The sequence below is a fragment of the Hipposideros armiger genome, unplaced genomic scaffold (genome assembly GCF_001890085.2).
Source record: "Hipposideros armiger isolate ML-2016 unplaced genomic scaffold, ASM189008v1 scaffold_550, whole genome shotgun sequence".
NCBI lineage: Eukaryota > Metazoa > Chordata > Mammalia > Chiroptera > Hipposideridae > Hipposideros > Hipposideros armiger.
The window spans coordinates 915,536-936,371 of NW_017731900.1; the positions used below are offsets into that span (position 1 = coordinate 915,536).

The window sequence follows — 20,836 nt, forward strand, 5'->3', positions numbered from 1 at the left end:
TTGACGTGCTGTGTTTGACACGCCGAGTAGAATGACTGGGATATGGTTGGATATGTGGATGGATCTGGACCTGGAAGGTCTGAGGTGGACCTAGAAATTTGGGAGGCATTAGGCAGTAAGTGGTAATTCTGTAGGAATGGGTAAGACTTCAGGAAGAGCATCCAAAGCGAAAAGACAGTTGTGGACAGAAACCTGGGGAATACCATGATGTCAGTGTGGGTGGCAGAGGACAGGTAGGTGAGAGTGAGGAGGAATGGCCTGAGGTAGGACAACCAGAAGAGCCTGGCCACAGGAGCCACGGGAGGGCGAGTGGAAGAAGCGCGGAGGAAGCAATGACATGCTCTGTGCTCCCGCACCCACCTCTCTAATATAGGTAACTTCTTCCTCACCATGGAAACAAGCTTCCTATTCTCTAACCTGTCTCAGCCCCCACCCGCACCCCCCAGTCTGTTAAATGGTACAACAGGGTGACAGCACCATTAAGGTCTGTATTTGAATACAGACCTACCTGGACTGGCCAGAAAGGCCCACCAGGAGCCTGGTGCACAAAGGCATCATGGCAGACAGTGCTGGGGCACAAAGGGAGGCCGAGGGGAATTTGAAGTGTGACTGTTCTGACCCTACCATCAGGAATCTGTCACACCTTAGGTAGTGATGGCTGCCATGCACATAGGAAAGTTATTATCCATGTGCCAAATCTTGGCACAGAACAGGGACCGGGCATCCTACCCAGGGAGGCACAGGCCAGATGGCCCGTTATCGCGTGGATGTTGCCTAACTTCCTAGGAGTACTCAGATAACACAGGCAGACCTGGTTTTATCGCGCTTCACAGATACTGCGCTTTTTACAAACGGTATGTAAGACCCTCCACCTGCAAAAAGATGATAACTCAACTGAAGGCTCAGATAACAGCATTCTTTCACAATAAAGTAATTTCTAATTAAGGGATGCACATCATTTTTTTACACATAATGCTATTGCACACTTAATGGATTACAGTAGAATGTAAACATAACTTCTATTTGCATTGGGAAACCAAAAATTCATGGGACTCGCTAATATTGCTCTGTTCACTTTATTGTAATGGCCTGGAACCAAACCCACAATACCTCCGAGGTGTGCCTATATGAAAAATTAAAAAAAAAATTTTTTTTAAGATTTTTATTAGGGAATTGGGAGAGGGGAACAGCGCTGGGGAATCAGGGGAAGGGGAACAGACAAGTCGCTGTTGTTTTGTTCTTCAGTCTAGTTGTGGAGGATGTTGCTTCACTGGAGGATGTTGGCCAAGCTGGCACCATCATTGCACTCTTCCCGGGTGAGGCAGATCAGTCGCCGGCCTCTGGATGGCTGCTCATAGCAGCTGGCTGCCGGCTACACACGGTAGCCCATGGCAACCCACTGCCACAGGGGCTGCAGCCTACGCTGTCGCCAGCGACCCACAGCAGCCCAGCTCCAGGTTGAGCTGTTGTTCAGCATCTTAGCTGTAGAGGGCAGTGTCACCGGCCCTCATATGTGGGATCTGAACCAGGGCCCTCTGGCATCCCAAGCCACTTAACCAACATGCCACTCGGCCGGCCCCCAAAATTTTAAATTTAAGTTGTCCTTTCATTGTACATTTCTACTGCCAACAGTTTCTCCAAGGAAAATCATTGGGAACAAGTGCAAGTGGCAGTCCTGGTTATAACAAACCAACCATTAATAGAACTACATTTTAGCAAGTCATACAGCAGGTGACCAGGAGAACTACAGAGAAGGCATGATCCATATTTTTGGACATTTGTAACAACAGCTGACACGAACACTTGATACCAAGGCACCTGCCCACTGCCTTGTGAAGAACATACCGTTGTGTCCATACTTTGCACACGAGGAAACAGAGAAGGCAAGCAACTTGCTCAGAGTCACCAGCCAGGGAGTGGCAGAACAGGATGGGGACCTGGCTCTGTCTGAATTGGATGTTCGTGCTCTTAATCCCACAGCCCACTGGCCCCTCTGCTTCAAATTAAGTGAAAACAAGATCAAAACAAGTCTCGTGATCCCATGTTTACAAACACCCAAGCACTCAACACAGGGCCCATTAATGATTGTCCAGTCAGATGGCAGCCACAGAACTCATCCTCCTAATGCAAAAGAATGAATCAGGCAAGACCAAGTTTAATGTTCTTGTCAGTTATTTATTATTCGTCATTCTAAAGACGAGCACATTTACAGCATACATGGCTTTCAATGAGCTAAGAATATATAAAACAGTAACTGCATGTTTATATATATATATATATATTAATACTGCCCAAAACAAATAAATAAAAGTACTTTAGTGCACTAAGTTTGGCAGATACAATTGTGTAGGACAAAACTATTATACAGTATTTATACGTTTTGAAGGAAGCCAAGGGCCACTGTGCTGAATGCCTTGCCAGAGCCCACAGCACACCCCGGGTTTTCAGTGTCTCATTGGGGGCCTTATAAGGAACCCTGGATGGAACCTCTGTTTTACGGTAAGCTGTAAAACCTCCTTCCTTGTACAACTGAGAAGTCAAAGCTCCCACGTGACCTGAGGAGCTGCTGGCCACCATGAAAACGCCTCACTCGGCAAGCATGGTGAGTGGGTGAAGCCGCGTGAGACCTGTCACACGGGAGCCCGTTGCAAGGCTCAGAACACTGAAACCTGAATATTTTCTACATGATTAACCAAGTCTTAGAGTTGTGTGGTGATCCATAATATGAAGCCAAAATCGGGAACATAATCCACATAAAGGTGCTACATGCAAAACTGCTAACAGTTGAATCAACCTTTGTTATATATTCCCTTTGGATTAATGCAGACATTTAATGTTCCTCGGACAAAAAAAAAAAAAAAGTTCTGAAAATACGGGTGACATTTAATTTAAAAAGGCAAGGGAATATTTTAAAAGGCAGTAATGTTAAAATGAGAAAAGACAGAACTATAAAGTATACCAAAAAAATTACAAATTAAATGAAACGGTGGAGTGGTAAAAAGCTGAATCAGCCATACTGGAAACTTACTTTGAACAGGGACTGGCAAAACAGGAGAACCTGACACCAGTGACTGCCACCTCCGCAGCGGGTTTGGTGGACAGGTTTCTCTGCCGCCAACCTCCACAGTGGCCCCAGCTGCGAAAGGAGGGACAGTGAGCTACAACTGTCCCTCACAGATACATCCTCCACACCAGCTCACACTTGACCATCAGGCATCAGGACACAGCACTCTGTCTTTGCAGTGACTTCCGAGGAGGACGGGGTCCGGAGGGTCACCCACTTCCACCCTATTGCTCACCCCCTCTGTGTCTCTGCCATGGGGTGGTCTGGCCTGTGCCTCAGCTCCCCAGGCCCACATTTGTTACATGTTTCCAAGTCATTTCTAAAGGAGCCCAAAGAATAATACCCAGAATCTTAGACATAGGCCAAGGGTCACCAATCATTGGATCAGCATCTCGAGTATGTGCCACATGTATTTCTTGTACAGCCTTTTAAATAACATGTAAACATCATCATCATCATCATCATAAACAATTGATAAGACACATAAACTAAGAAAAAAAAACTCTGCTATGGGCAGATAAGACTCATCATCTTATAATAGATGACCAGACATAATTTTCTATGAAATCCCTAAATTAATCCCTTTCAAAATCTCATTTTAGGAGCTAATTTCAGCTTTCTCAATAGTCACCTTACATAACAGAATGAGAAGAGGATAGTAACAATTATTACAAACTTAAAAGACACTTTTATCAGACATTCAGACATAATTGTATCGTCTTTTAGAAGACAATAAACTGGGAAACCCACAAAAAGACGTCTGTTCTGAAAAAGTTTAGGCTTCCACCATCTACACGCACAAACCCCCACTGTGGTGACAGGCACTGGCCATACCACAAGCGAGGTCCTGGGTACTGTAACGCAACATCCAGAGAAGAGGGGGAGATGCATCGTGGGGCGCGGGGGACTGGACGGGGAGCTTAGGAGAACAGGAGGCAGCTGGCTTCACGTTCTCAAGAAGACACCCTGTTCTATAATTCATAAGGGACAGAAGTGGCCCCCATTGGGCGAGGGGCTTTGCAGGTGTTATCTTCTCATAGTCTTATCTCAGGCTGATGCCTCAGCCTTTACTTCAACTTCTGGTGTCACCTGTACTGTTACAGACAGCAAATTCATTAGAACCACCTGCTCTCACTGCATGAGCCAGCTAGCTTCTTTCCCCAAAACTTGGTAGCATTTAACATTTACCAGTCTGTTTACTATTTACTGTTTTACATTCAGATTTTTAAAAAGTAGATAGTAATTCAATGCTCAATTGAGTTACTCAGTAGAAAAATAAGTTAGGTGAGCAGCGCCTAAGTGGGAATTTTAAAAAGTCTTGTAGCATTTCAGACAAACCTAGCTTGATTCGTACAGGTGACTGACTACAGGAGGTGTCTGTGCACTTCTGGCCGCAGGCTGCTTAAATGGGCAGTCGTTACTATCCACACTAAGCCAAACATCACCTCCTACTGATTGGGGGGGTGGGGATGGGGGGACATGCTTCATAGGCTCTTTAGTGAAAGATTTTTTAAAAACAAAAAAATAAGAACCAATCCTTCAGGTCGTCTTGAAGAATTCATATACGACACTAGAGGGTACCCACATTTGTTATGTGACAGCTAATTAGAGGACACCGTGTGTTCAAGTTTCAACCTTGCCGTAAGTCCCTTCGGGAGGCCTGTAATGCTTGGGGAAAGCCTTCAGCTGCAGGGAATTAAACGCATATTTGCGACTTCCAACATTCTTCATTGTATTTTCTCTTCGACAACCCTCACTGGGAAAAAAACAAGCACAAGAAGTGACAGCAGTAAAAAAGGAAAAAAGAAAAGACTTAAACTAAGATGAAATGAACTGATTATTTTCATAGCATTAAAAAAAAAAGCTTGATTAATTTAAATGGGTGCCAAACTATTTACAACAATACACACGTAGGATGGTGGGTTTCAGAACAAGGCAGTTAAGAAGCACAGAGATGGGCGCATGCTCTACGGGACTGCAAGTCCGGCATTTCCAAAAGCAGCACCATATCTAAGTGGAAGCAAACTTCTTTTTTTAAGTTAATGGTTTCGTGTATTTCATGTGTAATTATCTGAGGGTCTAACATAACTAGTGGTTCAAAGCTTCTGTTACACGGCGAATTAAATGGAAAAATAAATAGTGTGACTCTTACCCATGCCTTAAGAGAGCTGCATTTTTTTCTATATTAGCAACAGCTGTCAATCACCTCAAATTCAAAATGCTGATTTTCCTTGCAGAATTCAACATGTGGCAAAGCCATCTGGCTGAGAAGGCTGCTCTAACATGCTGTCTCCTGGGCAGGTGCAAAGCAATCCAGGGGCCCAGGCGATGGCTGCACCGTGGGTCTGCACGGCTATCAGGGCTGGAGTGTCGTGAAGGAGTGACCCCACCGAGGTCTCCTGGTGGCAGCCAGATGCTCTGTCCAGGTGGGCTGCCCTCATTGTGGTCGTCTCTCAGGAGAGTGCCACTGAGCCCACCAGTACCCTTCCCTAGAGCGCCTGCTGCTGCCAGCATCATCCCAGGCTGCATTTGATGGGGGGTTGTCATTGCACCCCAGTGAACAAAGCAAACATGGAGCAGGAGGATGAGGGGTGAGGCAGGCCTCCTATTCCCCAATGAGAGCATCAGGGGAGAACTCTGGGAAGGGTTCTTGTGTAGACAGCAAATTAACAGGCAAAAGCGATTCTGTATATAAAGACTTCCTATAGCATAGTCTAACTTTATATTTTTATATTATTCTGAGACTTGCAATTACATCAACTAGTTATCAAATACAGTACAAAATCTCCCTTCTGAGATGTAAAATTTTCAGTTACCAAGAAACAGTGATTTAAAAAAAAGTATTTTCAATCATATGAACACCATTATATCATGCATTTAAAAAAATATATCAGTGGCAAGTGCTCGAGCCTTTTAAAGTGAAAACGACAGTCTCATTTTCAAGAACATGTAAAATATTTTTGGTGAGACAGTAATTTTATTCAAAAGGTAAGCTCGGTGTCTCAGAAAAGTATCCACCAGCTTATTATTAAGTAATTTAGTAACTCAATTATGCTTCTTTGTCACCAGAGCCTCAGGCCCTCAGCAAGACATGTGTCATCTGAGCTGAATGCCTAGGCCTTGCGTGCAGGGAGCCCTTAGTGTTTATCTCACATCCAGTAATCAAAGGAAAATATAATTCCACTTAAAGCAGAAGCTCTCATTCTATGCACAGTTCATCTTGTTTAATCTTTGCAAACTTTCACATTATCGGACTATGTCAGATATGGCTTTTCTATTGACACAGAAACCACCAATCACGAGCAAATGCCAAACTGCTTTGAGGAGCAAAGAATAATGTGTGAACGTAGACATTATCTTTTATTTACATGTTAAAGAGCTAATTGCTGCTTTAACTGGCTGAATACATTATACCATAAATCATTTCTTTTCCAGGACATCCATGTTTTAAATGAAAAATTAGAACTAAAACCCAAACGACAACTCATTTTAAGGATGCCTCTGGTTTTCCCTTTCGTGTGGGGGTCGCCCACTTTAGAACCCATCCAGACTCATTGGTGCTTAGTGAGCCTGAACATCCTGAGCGGCTGCCAGTGACCAAGTCTCAGTGCTCGCACCACCCTGGAAGCAGCCTGACAACCATCGCCAAATCTCAGCGACTCCCCTTTCCTGAGTCATCGTCCCCTCTGTTTCATCCTGCCTATTTCTCACTAAAGCAGAAGAGATTCTGGATACATATTTAGCCTGATTTAATGGGTAAAGGGCCTTAGTGACATTAAAACTTAGCACAAAGGGCATGCACACTGAGTCTCTTTACTCAGATATTCTACAAAAAACCACCACCAACCCACAGCCTAGGCTGATGGAGTCCTTCCTCACGACTGTAGAGTTCAAGGAGCTGCCTTTTGACCTGGCCCCTGAAGAGAAAAACAAAGACGCTCCCCTCCGTCCCTTCCATCCATTTCCCTTCAACCTAGCAGCCAAACCTACATAAGGCAGGAAGGCCTGGTGGGCAGCACAACAGCTGGGGCGGGGGGGGGCGTGGGGAAAGGAGGGGGCAGCCTCTGTTGCCCATGAGGTTCCCCTGGAGGGGCTCCTCCAGCGGGCACGGCCTCCCTTTGCTAGGCAGTGGATCCTGAGGGAGTCTGAACAGCGTCACAGATGTACCCGCAGGCCCCGGGAAGAAGAGGGCAAGCTGTCTGTAGTCAGAAGGGCCCCTTCATCTGTGCATGGCCTCTGCCAACCTGGAGGTGGGCACAGGCACGTGTCACCACTGTGGGGCCTCAGCAGCACTTTACCCGTTGCAGTGACTGGGAAGCTATGGGTGGGGACAGAGCTTGTCTGTGGTCTTTCTGTCCTTTACATAAAGGAAACAAAAGGGTCATAGAGAGTTGACGTTTGCACCTTCATTTGAAGGAGGGCAAGTGGTAAACACACTTCTCAAAGACTCAGGGACTGGGCAGGGCCTCGTCTAATACCCAGTGTCACCTTCTACAACCCTCCACCACCTGTCACTGGGGCTTGGAGAGACTCCCTGCTGAAGGATGTCAGCTGCTGTGTCACAGAACAGCCACCTCATTTATTCTAGAAAAGACAGTGACCACATTGCACTTGTGAGAAGGCCGGACCCAGCCACAGGTGTGACACCTGCCCCAAGGCCCCTGCAGTGCTCCAAGCACGAGAGAAGGACCATCTCCCATTTTAGAATTTATAGCCTGAGTCTGGCATTTGTCCCTCACTGCTAACTGCTTCTGTGATTCCTAGAACCTGGTCTCAGATCTCATACTAAACAGACAAATCCCAGAGTAAGTTCTGGACGTTATGGGGAGGGAACAGAGAGGTGGGCTGGGTCTGTGTGCATGCATGGGTGCAAAGTTCCTGAAAAAGGCAGCGTCACTACATTCACTCAAATTTTTCTAAACTGGTTAAGAAAAAAAATCCACTTTCATAAAATACAGTGTATGGGGAACCAGACGGAGGTCAAAAACAGGTCACAACAAATTTGAACTGGAAGACAGAAAAGCACTGAATATTTCTGATACAGGGTCTGTGGAATTTCCCCCTAATTTATTGTTACCTTTACAAGTATAAAACTACCCTTCCACCAAATGTGAATGTCAAGGTAATAAGTCGTCCCATTTTATAGACAGTGCCTTGTTAAAATTAACAGTGGTAATAGCAGAAACCAAAGTAACTCTTCTCTCACAGCTCCCCCTGGCACAAATGCCCAAAAGGTAGGCCTCATTTTTTTTTTTTGGTCATTTTTCTTTGACTTTTTTTTTTTCCATTATCAACAACATATGATTTGTAAGAGAGAAAAGATGTCTGGACGTTAATCTGAATTTAAAGATGTAGTTTTCAAAATTAAAAATGATATTTCAAGAAAAATAAGTGTATATAACTTGAACAGCCTTTGTTACTAAATGCATTAATCCCTGTAATCAGTTTAATAATCCTTAAAGATGTAAAAGAGTAAATTGAAAGTCACATGCAATGTGTTATTTTTATGTGCCTGACTTGGTATAATGTGCTATTGTATTCACAGCTTTGTGTCATCTCAACCTGGAAATGATAAACATATGCAAGGAAATGTTATGATGCTGCAAACTGTTTGCTACCGTAAGTTAAGGAACTACGCTTTGAAATGAAAGCAGAAAGTACATATCCTATTAAATAGGCTTATGTAGAGGACCCACTTATAAAGCGCCTATCATTTTCATTGCTCTTCAAAAAGAAAGGAAGGGTGTGCAGAACATTTAAAGAATAGTATCAAATATACACATTCTCTTCAGACAGAATCTCTTTCTCTGGGAAACGGGGCACATGAGAGAGACAGGTAATCAACAGCTTTACATCAGAAGGTAAAAGGTTTGGTATAGGCCAGCTAAACAATGCAGTCACAGGGTGCTGTAGGAACATGTTACAAGCACTGAAAACTGTAGGATTTAAACAAGTCTTCTTGGTGAAATAACTGGGCAGGTATTTACAGTTCAGAACAACAAAACATCAAACTGTAAGGCATGAAATATTTCTCGGCAGACCTTGCTTTGACACATTCCTTCTGTCCAGTCAGGTGCGCGGTGGCTGGACATATTCTGGCACTTTTGTTTTCCTTGTGACTTATTTAATTTTTCGTAATGATATTCATTTGCAACGCAATTTGGTCACCAGGTATGCTATGCTCAGAAAGAGCCACACAATCAGTAAATTGGGGCTCAGCGCTAATAAAGGGATGGAACAGAGGAGGCTGGGGTCTAGCCTTAAGTCTCGGATGGGTACCAGGCCGCTCAAGTTCTTCTGGGTGACTACCTCCCGTGTTCCAATGCTGTGAAAAGGAAAACGTTTGGGAGAAAGGAAAAGAGAAAGGGAATAAAGAAAAAAGAGAGACACGTGCAATGGATTTTATAAAAAATATGGAAAAAAAGAGAACCAAGAGGCAAAATAAAAAAAAAAAAATGGAATGAAGCCACAACAGAAAGAAAAGATGAGATGCAGAAAATGATATAAAAGGAATGCCAAAACACGGTTACAAGAAAAAAGGAGAGAAAGAGAAGTGAAAATAAGAAAAAAATACTGTAGTCTACTGAAAACACACACATGTAGGCTGACTAATGGTTTTCCATGTTCACGCTCTCGGCCGCCACACGCACCGCCATGCTGCCCGCCATGCTCTCACATGCTGCAGAGATGAGGCCCTCAGACAGCAAGCTGAACATGAAGAACCATGGGGAGGGGGGAGTTTGACCTTCTCACATGTGTCTGAGTGGCGTGCTGCAGCAGTCTTGCCAAAGCTGCCTCTTGATTAACCTTTCAAACAATAACCATTTACCTCAAGTGTCCACCGGAGGCAGAGCCCTCACCAGACTCGCCTTGGCTTTCAGGCTAAGCAGTGGCAGGGCGTGAGCTACTGGTGGCTCCACTTTTGATGTTACTGTCCCCAAGAATAGCATGCAACCAAGCTCACAATGGAAATTTTGGGTTCCCCTCATTTTGGTCCAGAAGAAATGTCCTGAGGTGAGATGGCAGCTAGAACCACAGGACTCTGGAACCACATCCTCTATGCCTGGCCACCCAAGTGGCAACAGTGACACAGAATCAGAAGTACTGGGACAAGGTGCATGGCCCATGAGGACCCACTGGCGGTGGGGACAGGCTGAGGTCCTCCCAGGCTGTCCCAGAGGAAGCTGGAAGCCCTGGACTGGCCCTGCTGAGATATGCCATTCTGACAGGGGACACTTTCCATGCTGTGAGCACTGATGGTCACATTCCCAGCCAGGGCAGTCTAGGAGTGGTCACTGTGGCTACTTAGGAAGGCCCACTCTGTAAGTGTTTCAGCACCTGGATTGGGGACAGAGGGAACCACCAGCAGTGAGCTGGAATCAGCTCAGATGGCTCACAAGGACCGAGTGTACATATCTTTTCCCAACTCCCACGGTGTCCCATGGTGTCACACTGGTAGCTTGAAATAAGCCCCAGTGAGAGTATTTATGCCACAGAAATTGGCAAGCACTACAGATAAGGGCTTTTTTTTGTTTAATTGGAGAGAGCTGGTTGTTCACCATTGGCTAGCACAGCACTGCCACTGCTCACCCTGGGCCTCCAGGAGGCCAGCCTGAGCACCAGCTTGGCCTGACCCCACCCACCTGGCCCCGGCACCCTGGCCTGCATGCTCGACTCTCCCATCCAGTCAGATGCAAGCGAGAAAGCAAGAAAACCAAAATGCACTCCTCCACTCGAGGGCATGGCCACCATTTACTGCTGCCTCCTCAGGGCTCTCAGCCGAACCACACGTCCTGGCGACCCCGCAGCCAGAAATACTGGCTCGTGACCCAGCCCACTTGGGCCTGCATTCTATGAATACACACGTCTTCCCCACATGGGACAATTAGAAAACATGTTAGTCAGGTGGAACAGCGTCACCTTACAGCAAACGCAGGTGGCGAGAGCCGCAAGGTCAGGTGGGCAAGGCAGCAGCGAGCACGGCGCCCTGGGTGGACGCTAGGAGGACTCGGGGGCGGGCAGAGGCAGAATGGGATGGGGCTGTGCTTCTGTTTTTAGTAACTTCTTAAACGATTAGTAAGGTGGCACATGTTCATTAGAGAGATTTCAGAAAATTCAGAAAAACAAATAAACTAAAAAGAAAAACATCATTGGAGATGGGTAAGGGTTTCAGAGAGGCAGGGGAGGCCCAGCGGATGGATGGTGCCTGATCCCATGGGAGGAAGGTCTTTCCCTGCTAGACCTGGGGTCCTCACCCGTAATGGAGGAAAACATACTCGGGAGCGCTCAGAACAGTGACAGGAACAGTAACACCCAGAGGGCAGAGAGCAGGCACTAGATGGGAGACCCGGGCGCAGGGGGGGTGGGGAGTGACAGCTATAGGAGCTGACTGTCACTTTGGATTAAAGGCCTTACATAGGTGTACCCTTTTTGGCCAAGGGAATCAATGGGGCAGATGTGCCTGGGAGAACACACAGGATGTTCACTGCGACCTAAAGTACTCAAAACCCACACACAGCTCAAACAGTCAATGAGCACCAGTGGATAAATTATGCTGTGCTTGCAATGGGAAGGTCTATGTTTATTAACCTGAAAAAGTGCTCACCAGACAGTTAAGTGACAGAAGGCTGAAACAATAGGCAAAATTGCATGTCTAATTACATTTGTTTTCTATGTTCTTCAGGGACTGGTTAACCAATGTGTGGATTAACCACACTCATGCTCGTGTATGTGTGTGTGAGAACAACCTGTATTTTCTAATTTTCCTACAAGGAACATCACTTACTTACGTGATAAAAAGTAAAATGTGCTTTGTGTGTTGTAAACTATAATGCTAACCTGTGTGCGTGTGGGCACTGCCCCCACAACCCCATGGTGGGCTCCAGGCCAGCAGGTGGGGCTGTCCCTGTCACTCTAAGGAGCCACTTTCTCCCTGGTCTCCTGAGACCTGTGTGCTCACATGCAGTCAAAATGAATTACCATTTTCATCGAATTTGTTCCAGAAGCCAAGAGTGGACAGAGGTCTATGGTCAATTGTACACCTGGCTCAGGGCCTGGTCTGCTGAATGGTGTGTGTGTTACGTGCCATTGAGTCAGCTGCGACTCCTGGCGACCCTGTGAATGAGTGATGTCCACAGTGTCCTGTCCCCAAAAGCCCTGTTCAGCTCCTGGAGACTCAGCCTTTGGCTTCTCTTATGGAGTCCAACCATCTCATATCTGGTCTTCCTCTTTTCCTGCTGCCTTCTATTTTTCCCAGCATTCTTGTCTTTTCCAGAGAACCCTGTGTTCTCATGATGTGACTGAAGTAGGACAGCTTCAAGTTTGTCATGTTTGCCTCCAGCGATGTTTCAGGCTTAATTTGCTCTCCTGAATGGACCTGATCCTAATATCTGTTCCAACAACAACAGGCATCCCCTCTCCACTTTTTTTGTTTCCTTGCTGGCTAAGGTCTGCATGTCACCAGAGCGGTCCCTCCCACCACCGCACAGGTTACAGGGCACAGATGTGGCTGGAAGCCCAGGCCCTGCCACCCCCAATGACACCAGGGACACTGAGCCTTAAGGGGACAGAATCCTTGAGGGACAGGCTGTTAGTCAAGGGTGCCCCAGACAGGGGTCTCTGAGTCTCCACTGCTTCCCTGAGGCTGAGGGCAGGGAGGGTGGTAAACTTGTCCAAAGTGCATAAATAGATGGCCCTGAGGTGACAGAGAGGTTTAGATGAACTTAGAAAGACAAAACGGACAAAACAATTCCATTTTTACAGAATGCTGTTATCAAGAGGCAGGAGCTCAGGCATGGCTTTTGTGCATTATTGTGAGAAGGTCAAACAGCAGAAACATACAGAAAGGATAAGAGAATTGAAGGCTTTAAAGAATTTGGTGAGAGGACAAATGACACAGAACATTCAGGGGGAGTGACTGTTGGAAACGAGACTGTGACAGCATTGGTGACTACAGTGAAGGAGACGGAAAACCAGGTTTCTTATCCTTTCTTTTGGTATGTGGGGTAAGACGCTCCCCGGCAGTGCTTGAAATAAGGCATCGGTCAACAGTAGGCAGTTTTAGTCCGGGGCTTCATTCTGCAAACACACCTGCTGCCTCAGAATCAGAACATGGTTAGGGTGAGGTCACCACGGCCCACGGCCAGGCAGGCAGGAGGCTGCCGTCACCACAGAACACTCATCTGACACTTTGCTCATAAAAGCAAATGGTGTCGGCTGCTGGGGAAGAAGCGGAGCAGACCCGTGCAACCTGCAGACGCACTTGTCACTCAAGTTTGAAAGGAGACATACGTATGATGTAAATAGCAGATGCCTGCTGAGACAGCGCTGACCCTAACTCACACCACAGCAAGGCCAGTGGCTGGGGGGGGGGGGCAGGCCATGTGCCAAGCGGCTTGCACAGGGGCCACCCCATGTCACTTCCTGACACCTGAGCTTGCCCCATCTACCTGTTTCAGTGCAGTCCTGCTCGAGAGGCTGCGAGCTCCTTACTCTCCCCTGGCCTTGAACGAGGACACTGTCTCAATTGGACAGCACTGACGGTTTGACTTTGAAGACACTAGTGCATTTTCCAAAGTCAAACCAGGGCGTGACGCTGGGGGAAGGGTGCTTGTACCAAGGGGCCTGGGAGGCGGCAGCGGGACCAGCTGGGCTGCAGTGGGCGGGCGGGCGGGCGGGCAGCGGGCAGCGGGCTCACCTGCGCATGCACTCCAGGGCCTGGGTGAAGACCTGTGGGGCCATGCCGTGCTCGTGCTGCAGGATCAGGCACTGCTCCAGCGTCACTGACATGGCCGTGCGGTCCTTGGCACTCTTGCAGCTGGTGAACCGGACCCCGTTGAGACGGCGGCAGATCTGCCAACAGAAAAACAGGCTGCACTTAGAGGGGGACCATGCAGAGTGAAGACGCCCTCTGAATGCATGGGACAGAGGCTCCAGAGGGCCCAGCCTGGGGGCTCTGCTGGTCTCCCCATCCAAGAAGTGATGGGTTGGACCTGACTAATGATATTCTGTTTAGCTAGGGACCCCCTGCTCAAGCACAGAAATGTAAAAAAAAAGTAAGATCTGGAAAAGGAGGCAGCCCCAGTCAAGTGGAGATGGGAGGGCCTGGCACCTGAGTGGCTTGGCACGGCTGCCCTCACACCCACCGGTGCCCCCAGCAGATCCGAGGCAGACAATACAAGAAATGACGCGTCCAAGGGTCTTGGAGACCCTTCCATCCCTGAAGCTATGCTTCTATACACTGGGGACTCCAGCGGGAACAAAACTACGCTGCTGCATGGACTGCTGTTTTCACCTGGTGACGGGGGATGGTCCCTCATCACTCTGGGTGATGATTTTTCTATCGTGTAGGAAGAGAAAAATAGAATCAGAGTTTCCAAACAAGGTATGCACAGGTCTCTGCATCCACTCTTGCCTATAAAGCTGTGGGGGGACAGCCCCCAACCTCTCCTCGGGCTCCATAACCAGGGCGGTGGCCCAGGTGTCAGTGGGCAGGGCAGGGCCAACTCCTTCCCCAGGGCAGAGGGCTGCATGCCCATCCTACCCCTGCGCTCAGGCCAGGAGGGGAGCTGGGATGTCATCTGGGGCCCCTAAGTCTCTGTGTGTGGTCCCAACACCAAACAGGTCCCAGTGATGCCATGAAGACGAGTTAAACCCACCCCCGTCAGAGGAGTGAATGATGTGCTGGGAAACTGCTCTCAAACCAGGCTCAGAGCAGGGACTTGGAACTCCACAGGCAAACCTGTGAGAGGGTATTTGAGGGGTGCATACTCAGGGAAAAGGGACTGAACTGCAATGTACAATAAACATCGTATGAAGAGGCTGCAAAGGTCACCACGGTCTCCCTTTTGGCCTATTAGAAGATGCAGGAGGCAGTAACTTTTAGCTGCCATCGCCTGCGCAGGCTTCTGAAGGTGACAACTATCAGTGGCCTGTTTATTAAATGGCTGAGGGGACGGATTCTGGATCAAGCTTATCAGAATTCAGGCAGCCCAAAAGTAATGAACTCACAGGTAACTTTCAGTATCTGCCCAAGTTTTGGGATACACGCAGTGGCTCTGCCTCATTCCTGCTGGAGGACTATGCTCCCTGGGCCCCTGGCTGGGGTCTGGATGCTGCAGTTACGGTCGCTGGTAGCCAGTGGCCAGCAGCAGCCCTCTCCCCTCTGTGCCGCGTACCTCGGCAGCTTGCCAGAGGATGTCCACGTTCTTGTTCTTCCTGGCATGGACATTCTGGGCCAGGAACCGCAGCAGCTCGGGCAGGCACGTCTGGCTCCGGGACCGCGGTAAGCCTGGAGGACAGGAGTCGGGCTAGTGCCATGCGCAGCGACTCAGCCCAGTAAGCCCTCACAGCACGGAAACAGCAAAATGAGGAGTTTCCAGGCAAAGCTGGAAGTTTAGTGTCATGGCAGCAAGGAAGGAAGGTGTGTTTAGGGCCTGGACCTGGCTGCCCATGAGTGAGCACATAATTACTTTCACTGCCATTCCAGTCCCACCTGCTAAGGGCACTCGCTTCCTCCCCTTTCAGCTCTGCCAAGGGGCTGGAGGGCGGACACCGCACCATCAAGGGAGAAAGGGAGGGAGGCCAGCCATCTAGTCTTCACAGCCTCCGTCATAGATGGTGGACACTTAGGGCAGTGGGTGTTGTCCACTGAGGGGGCTTGGCCGTCCCTGCGGGACATCGGAAGGGCAGCGTCCTGCAGGTGGACCTGGCGTGACCCAGGCAGGTATCTTCCCACCCTCTGCAAAAGCTCCCTCCACCACCATGACATCTCCAAGCCCTTCTAGGACCCTTCAAACTAGAAGACTGGTCAGATCGCCTCACCTAAAAAATCTGGGATGTTCAGACACCAGGATCATTAGGGAATAAGAGGAGTGTCGAGGTCACATCTGAGGAAACAGCCATGGTGCCTGAACCCCCAGACTAAAACCAAATACATGGTGCTGGCCCCGCCCTGGAGAGGCTCCCTGCGCTGCTTTTGCCCCTGTAGCTGTGTCCCTCCTTGGCCCATCACCAGTCTATGTTAATGTCTCCTGGGGCCTCGCATCACTGGAAACTGCCACCCCAAAAAATGTTGAGCACAGGTCTTCCCCTTTCTGACCACAATGCCCACCAGTGACTAAGACAGTATGTAACGGAGCCCCACGTGACTTGGGTGAGAGGAGAACCAGATGGAAAGGAGACCCTCGAGGACTGCAGCCTGAGTGGCAGGAGAGGCTCAAACACCCAAAGTGACCCTAGACAACAGGTAGAACCTACCCCAGTGAAAAAATACTTACAGTCCTCAGGCAAAACTTCCTTAAACTGCTCGAAGTAGGAATTTAAGCGCACCAAACTTTCCACATTGATAACTTCTTGTAAAGACGTGTCACCAAACCTGCAGAGGTCACAGGAGATGTCATCATTTGGCTAAGGTCTCTTTCATCTAGCACGTCCGCAGTGCATTCAAAGCCAACAACGCTGACTCTAACATTTACTGCGCACATCACATTCTGAGCCACTTCCCTCCTCCCGAGCCTAAGGTCACCCCTACTGTGTTGATGACAACTTTAAACACACTTCATTAGCAGCAGCCATGCACAGTTTGTTACAGATGTGCCCAAAAGGGTGTCAGAACTCGGTCCATACCAGCCCCTTGTGTAGCACAGCCCAGAAACCCCTCACAGTGCTCATCTGGGGGTCCCCATGTCCTCCTGTCCCAGAGGAGCTCAGGAGAGGGGACAGCAGGGGGGCTATGGCTGGGGAGTGAGGGCAGTCCTGCACTTGGTCTGAATGACCACAGCGGACAAGCTGTTCCTCCTGGACTGCTGGAGGTGCCAGCTCTTGTCACTACACAGGTCACCTGTGCACCATGCAGACAGCCAGGGCCTGACAGATGTGACAGAGAGAGGAAGGCACAAAGCGGTCAAGAAAACATGCAGGCTCTGAAGTCCAAGGCCTAGATGCCCAGCCCAGCTCCATCCCTTCCCTGCTGAGTGACCGCCTTGCATGGCAGCCTCTTCATGGTCCCCCATCATCACTTAGAGGACCAGACTCTCTCCTGTGGGTCCACCTCTGGGGACCATATGGCTTGTCCTCTGGGCACCTGCTGCCTCGGGGATTGCCCTGGGGTGCTGGCAGCTGGGCCATCACTCTCCTCACTGTCTCTGTCTCTGTCTCTCTTTCTCTCTCTCTCACCTGCCCAGCTGAAGACCCGGCCTCCCATCTGACCGCTGACATTGCTCTCCATCCACACGACCCTGCCTGCCTGTGGCCCGGACTCTCCAACAACCTGCCCATCACACTTGCCCCTCACACTATTCCAGGACATGGCCAGCAAGCGATCTACATAAAAGCTAAGCCTGACCATGTCCTGCCCTGCTACATTTCTGAGCAGGCTGACCCTATACCTAGGGTCAATGGATATTAACCACTGGGTTTAATGGCCCAGCAGGAATGTGACTTATCATCCTGGAGACCAAACGTCCTTTACAGCAAGTGCTTTAAGAGGTCTGTTTATTCTAAAGCAAACATATAGCATGAATATCATGATAAAATGAAGAGATTTTCATGTACTAGTGGAAGGTCATGACGGGTTACACACACTCAACCCCCACACACACACACACACACGTGTGCACATACACCTGCACAAGTAGCTCCTTCCTGCTGCCTGACAGGTGGCCCTAGAGGGAGTTTCCAGGGCACAAGCCTTTAGGATCAAGGCATGGCTCTTGACCTGGCATGCAGGCCTCTCTAACCTCACCTCTGCCCATCCCTGACTGGGACCTGGGCCTCTGGCCCCACAGTTTCTCTCCACCTGTCTTTGCTCAGGTTTCTTGACCTGAGACACCAGGTCTCTCCTCCACCTCCTCATCTGACCAACGCCTACTTACTCTTCAAAACCCACTTAGCTATCACCCCTCCAGGAAGCCCTCACAGATCCTGTGAGAGCTCGTGAAGGCCCCTACTCCCTGCATTTATTTTCATCCTACCAGCCCAAGTCTCTTGAGGACACTGTTCATCTTTGTGTCCCTGGCACCAAAGGCAGGGTAGGGTAGGTGGCTGCACTTAAAGACTGTTTGCCAAAGGAAGGGAAGGAGGCAAAGTCCATCCAGCACGCAGAGCCTGACGAGGGCTGCGTACACCTTTACACCATCTCCGTGACCAATCCAGCCACTGCGGCCCCCAAGAGGGCCAGGTACGCACCTCTCAGCCAGCGTCTGCTGCTCGTTGATGCCCACGTTGAAGAGGACAGGCTGCACACGCAGTAGCATCCCGCTCTGGATCTCCCGGGGCAGCGCGTCGAACAGCGAGCCGGGCAGAGGGATGCGCACATTAAACCCATCCCTGGAAAAGAGTGACAGGACAGGAGAGGGGGCGTGTGAGAAGAGGAAAAGCAAGCTGTCCCCAACACAGCATGTGGACTGGCCGTGTGGCACAGTCATTTCCACACTGCTGGGCGAGAGCCTTTAACGGGCCGTGACATGAATGTAGAGGGTGCTAGTCAGCACTTTTAACTGAATGAAACAGAAGAAAACCAAAATTAACAGTGCACTGCAGTGCGGCCAGTTAGCTCAGGTGGTTAGAGCGCAGGCTCACAGAACCAAGGTTGCCAGTTCGATCCCCACATGGGCCAAGGAGCTGCGCCCTCCACAACTAGATTGAAGACAACTGCTTGACTTGGAGCTGATGGGTCCTGGAAAAACACACTGTTCCCCAACAAAATTTCTTTTTAAAAAAAAGGAGTGTACTGCAGGCAATAAACATAAATTAAGACACTGTGCTAGTTTTGAGTTTAAAAAACACTTGTACCGATTTCCTGTGATGACAGGCAGCATGTCAGCTGATGCACTGGAAGTGGCCTGAGTGACTTTGAAGGTCACATTCCTCAAGTCCATGATCCCAAGGCTCATGTCCTCCAGCATGGCCAGCTCCTCACCTGGATACAAGAGGAAGGGGCCTGTCAGGCGGGGGACCCGCCCCCTCCCAATGGACTCAGCACAGTCACAGGGTGGGACGCAGATCGAGGGCGACACGATCAGGTGTGGCTGTGATCAGGGGATGAGAGTGTGGGCACAGGCCTCTCCACCAGGTGGCTCGCTTCTCCACTAGTCAATGCTGCTGTGAAACCCATGGCCACGTAGAAACGCAGTCGGTGGGAACACATGGCATACTGCCCAGCCCCTTCCTGGTGATGGAAGGTGTGGGAACACGCGCCGTACTACCCAGCACCTTCCTGGTGACAAAGGTGTGGGCAGGGAGACAGATGGCACAGAGCCTCAGAAGGCAGAACCGACTCCTCAGAAGGGGACAGAGACGGTGTAAAACGGCATGCTGTGGCCACGTCTTCACACTGCACGTGGCTTGGTGTTCACTGGATGTCTTATAACTCCAAATATTAACAAATAGTTTTTAAAGTTATCCATTTGTATCTTCTGAAGAGAAATAAATAAAAAATGAAGGCAGGGGGAAGAAAGCATGTTGAGAGGGCAATTTGGAAATATCTATGACATTTAAAAATATTCCTACCCCTTGATGCAGCCACCGTCCTCTTCATAATTCAGGGGCCGCAGAAGTGGGCCCACAGTGCACAGACTGACATGCAGAGATGCACGGCAGCACTGTTTTCACAGGAGCAATTCAGAAGCGGCCCCAACATCCCATAGGAAGTTGTTGCTTAAATAATCACCATCCATCCTCAGCTAGGAAGAACTTCCAGACACACAAAACAAAGGGGCATGGTGTGCCTGTACAGGGCTCTTGTTTGGGTCTTTGTTACATATTTTGGTGATGTTGGATTTATTTGAATCAGCATGTGTTACTTGTGTAATCAGAAAAATACTGAGAAAGAAAGTGGGGGATCCCACGTGTCCGCACTCCCGGGAGCCCCGGGGGTCTCACCGTAGGTGCTCAGCAGGCTCTCAAACTGGGCAAGCAGCCCGATGGTGTAGAGCTGCCGCAGGAAGCCGTCATCATGCAGGCAGGTCCTCAGCTTGATGATGAAGCCACAGATGAGAGCGGTCAGCTGTGGGAGACAGACACGTCCTCACCCAACAGCAGTGGCCCTGGGCCTGAGCGCCTCTGCTTCCTCTGCCCTAATTGGGCTTCAGCAGCAGCCCCTCTCCCTGGGGTTACTCCAGGCCTAGAACCTTCTGGAAGCCCAGAATTCCCCACAGTAAAAGTGTATAGATATGCACAGATGTGTACCAGCTCTGGCTGGAACCTGAGGTGACCACAACAAGGTACAGGAGTGAGAGAGGACATGATCACTCTGCAAGTCTCCTCAGTGGCAGATTTTCTGCGGGATGAGGCAGACCTCGTGGGGGTGGGTGAGGACACGCAGAGAGCCAGCCCAGCCCTCCATAACTGTTCCCTTTGCCAATTTGATGGCTGGCAACTATGAAACTTGTGCCACTCACGTAAGCTCTTCCCTCTCTGCAGGGTAACAGCAATCCCCAAAACAGCTGAGTACGAGCTGCAGCACCAATGACGTGCTGCTTTATAAACAACAAAATTGATTGTACTGACAGTGAACATCTGTGTCCCCCTCACTAAATGGCTCTGTAGGGAAGAAGAAGGTGGCGAAGAGGCCCAAGCCACCGGCAATGCCACCAAATCCTCAGTGCCTGAGGAGCAGGTGTGCGAGTTCCCTTGGCGCCAGTAACTCAGGGAGAAGCTAGGGTGGAACCAGACCCTCCCGAGTGCGGACCAGTCGGTATGTCCCTCCCCCACGTTGAAATCTATGCCTTGATGTTAAAGACATGTAAAAGCAACAGGCAGGAGACACACTGC

At 49.2% G+C, this 20,836-nt stretch overlaps 1 protein-coding gene across 1 annotated transcript in view; it reads right to left on the reverse strand.

Annotated features, from left to right (window-relative positions):
• Positions 1–2,154: 2,154 nt before the first annotated feature.
• INPP4A (inositol polyphosphate-4-phosphatase type I A) overlaps positions 2,155–20,836 on the reverse strand; it is a 54,942-nt gene continuing 36,260 nt past the window's right edge. The window contains exons 18-24 of the mRNA XM_019669200.1: positions 19,946–20,069; positions 18,857–18,983; positions 18,251–18,391; positions 16,342–16,439; positions 15,241–15,353; positions 13,761–13,915; positions 2,155–4,820 (exon numbers count right to left, since the gene is read on the reverse strand). Coding sequence (XP_019524745.1) covers positions 4,688–4,820; positions 13,761–13,915; positions 15,241–15,353; positions 16,342–16,439; positions 18,251–18,391; positions 18,857–18,983; positions 19,946–20,069 — 891 coding nt within the window. The 3' untranslated portion in view covers positions 2,155–4,687. The remainder of the gene's footprint in view (positions 4,821–13,760; positions 13,916–15,240; positions 15,354–16,341; positions 16,440–18,250; positions 18,392–18,856; positions 18,984–19,945; positions 20,070–20,836) is intronic.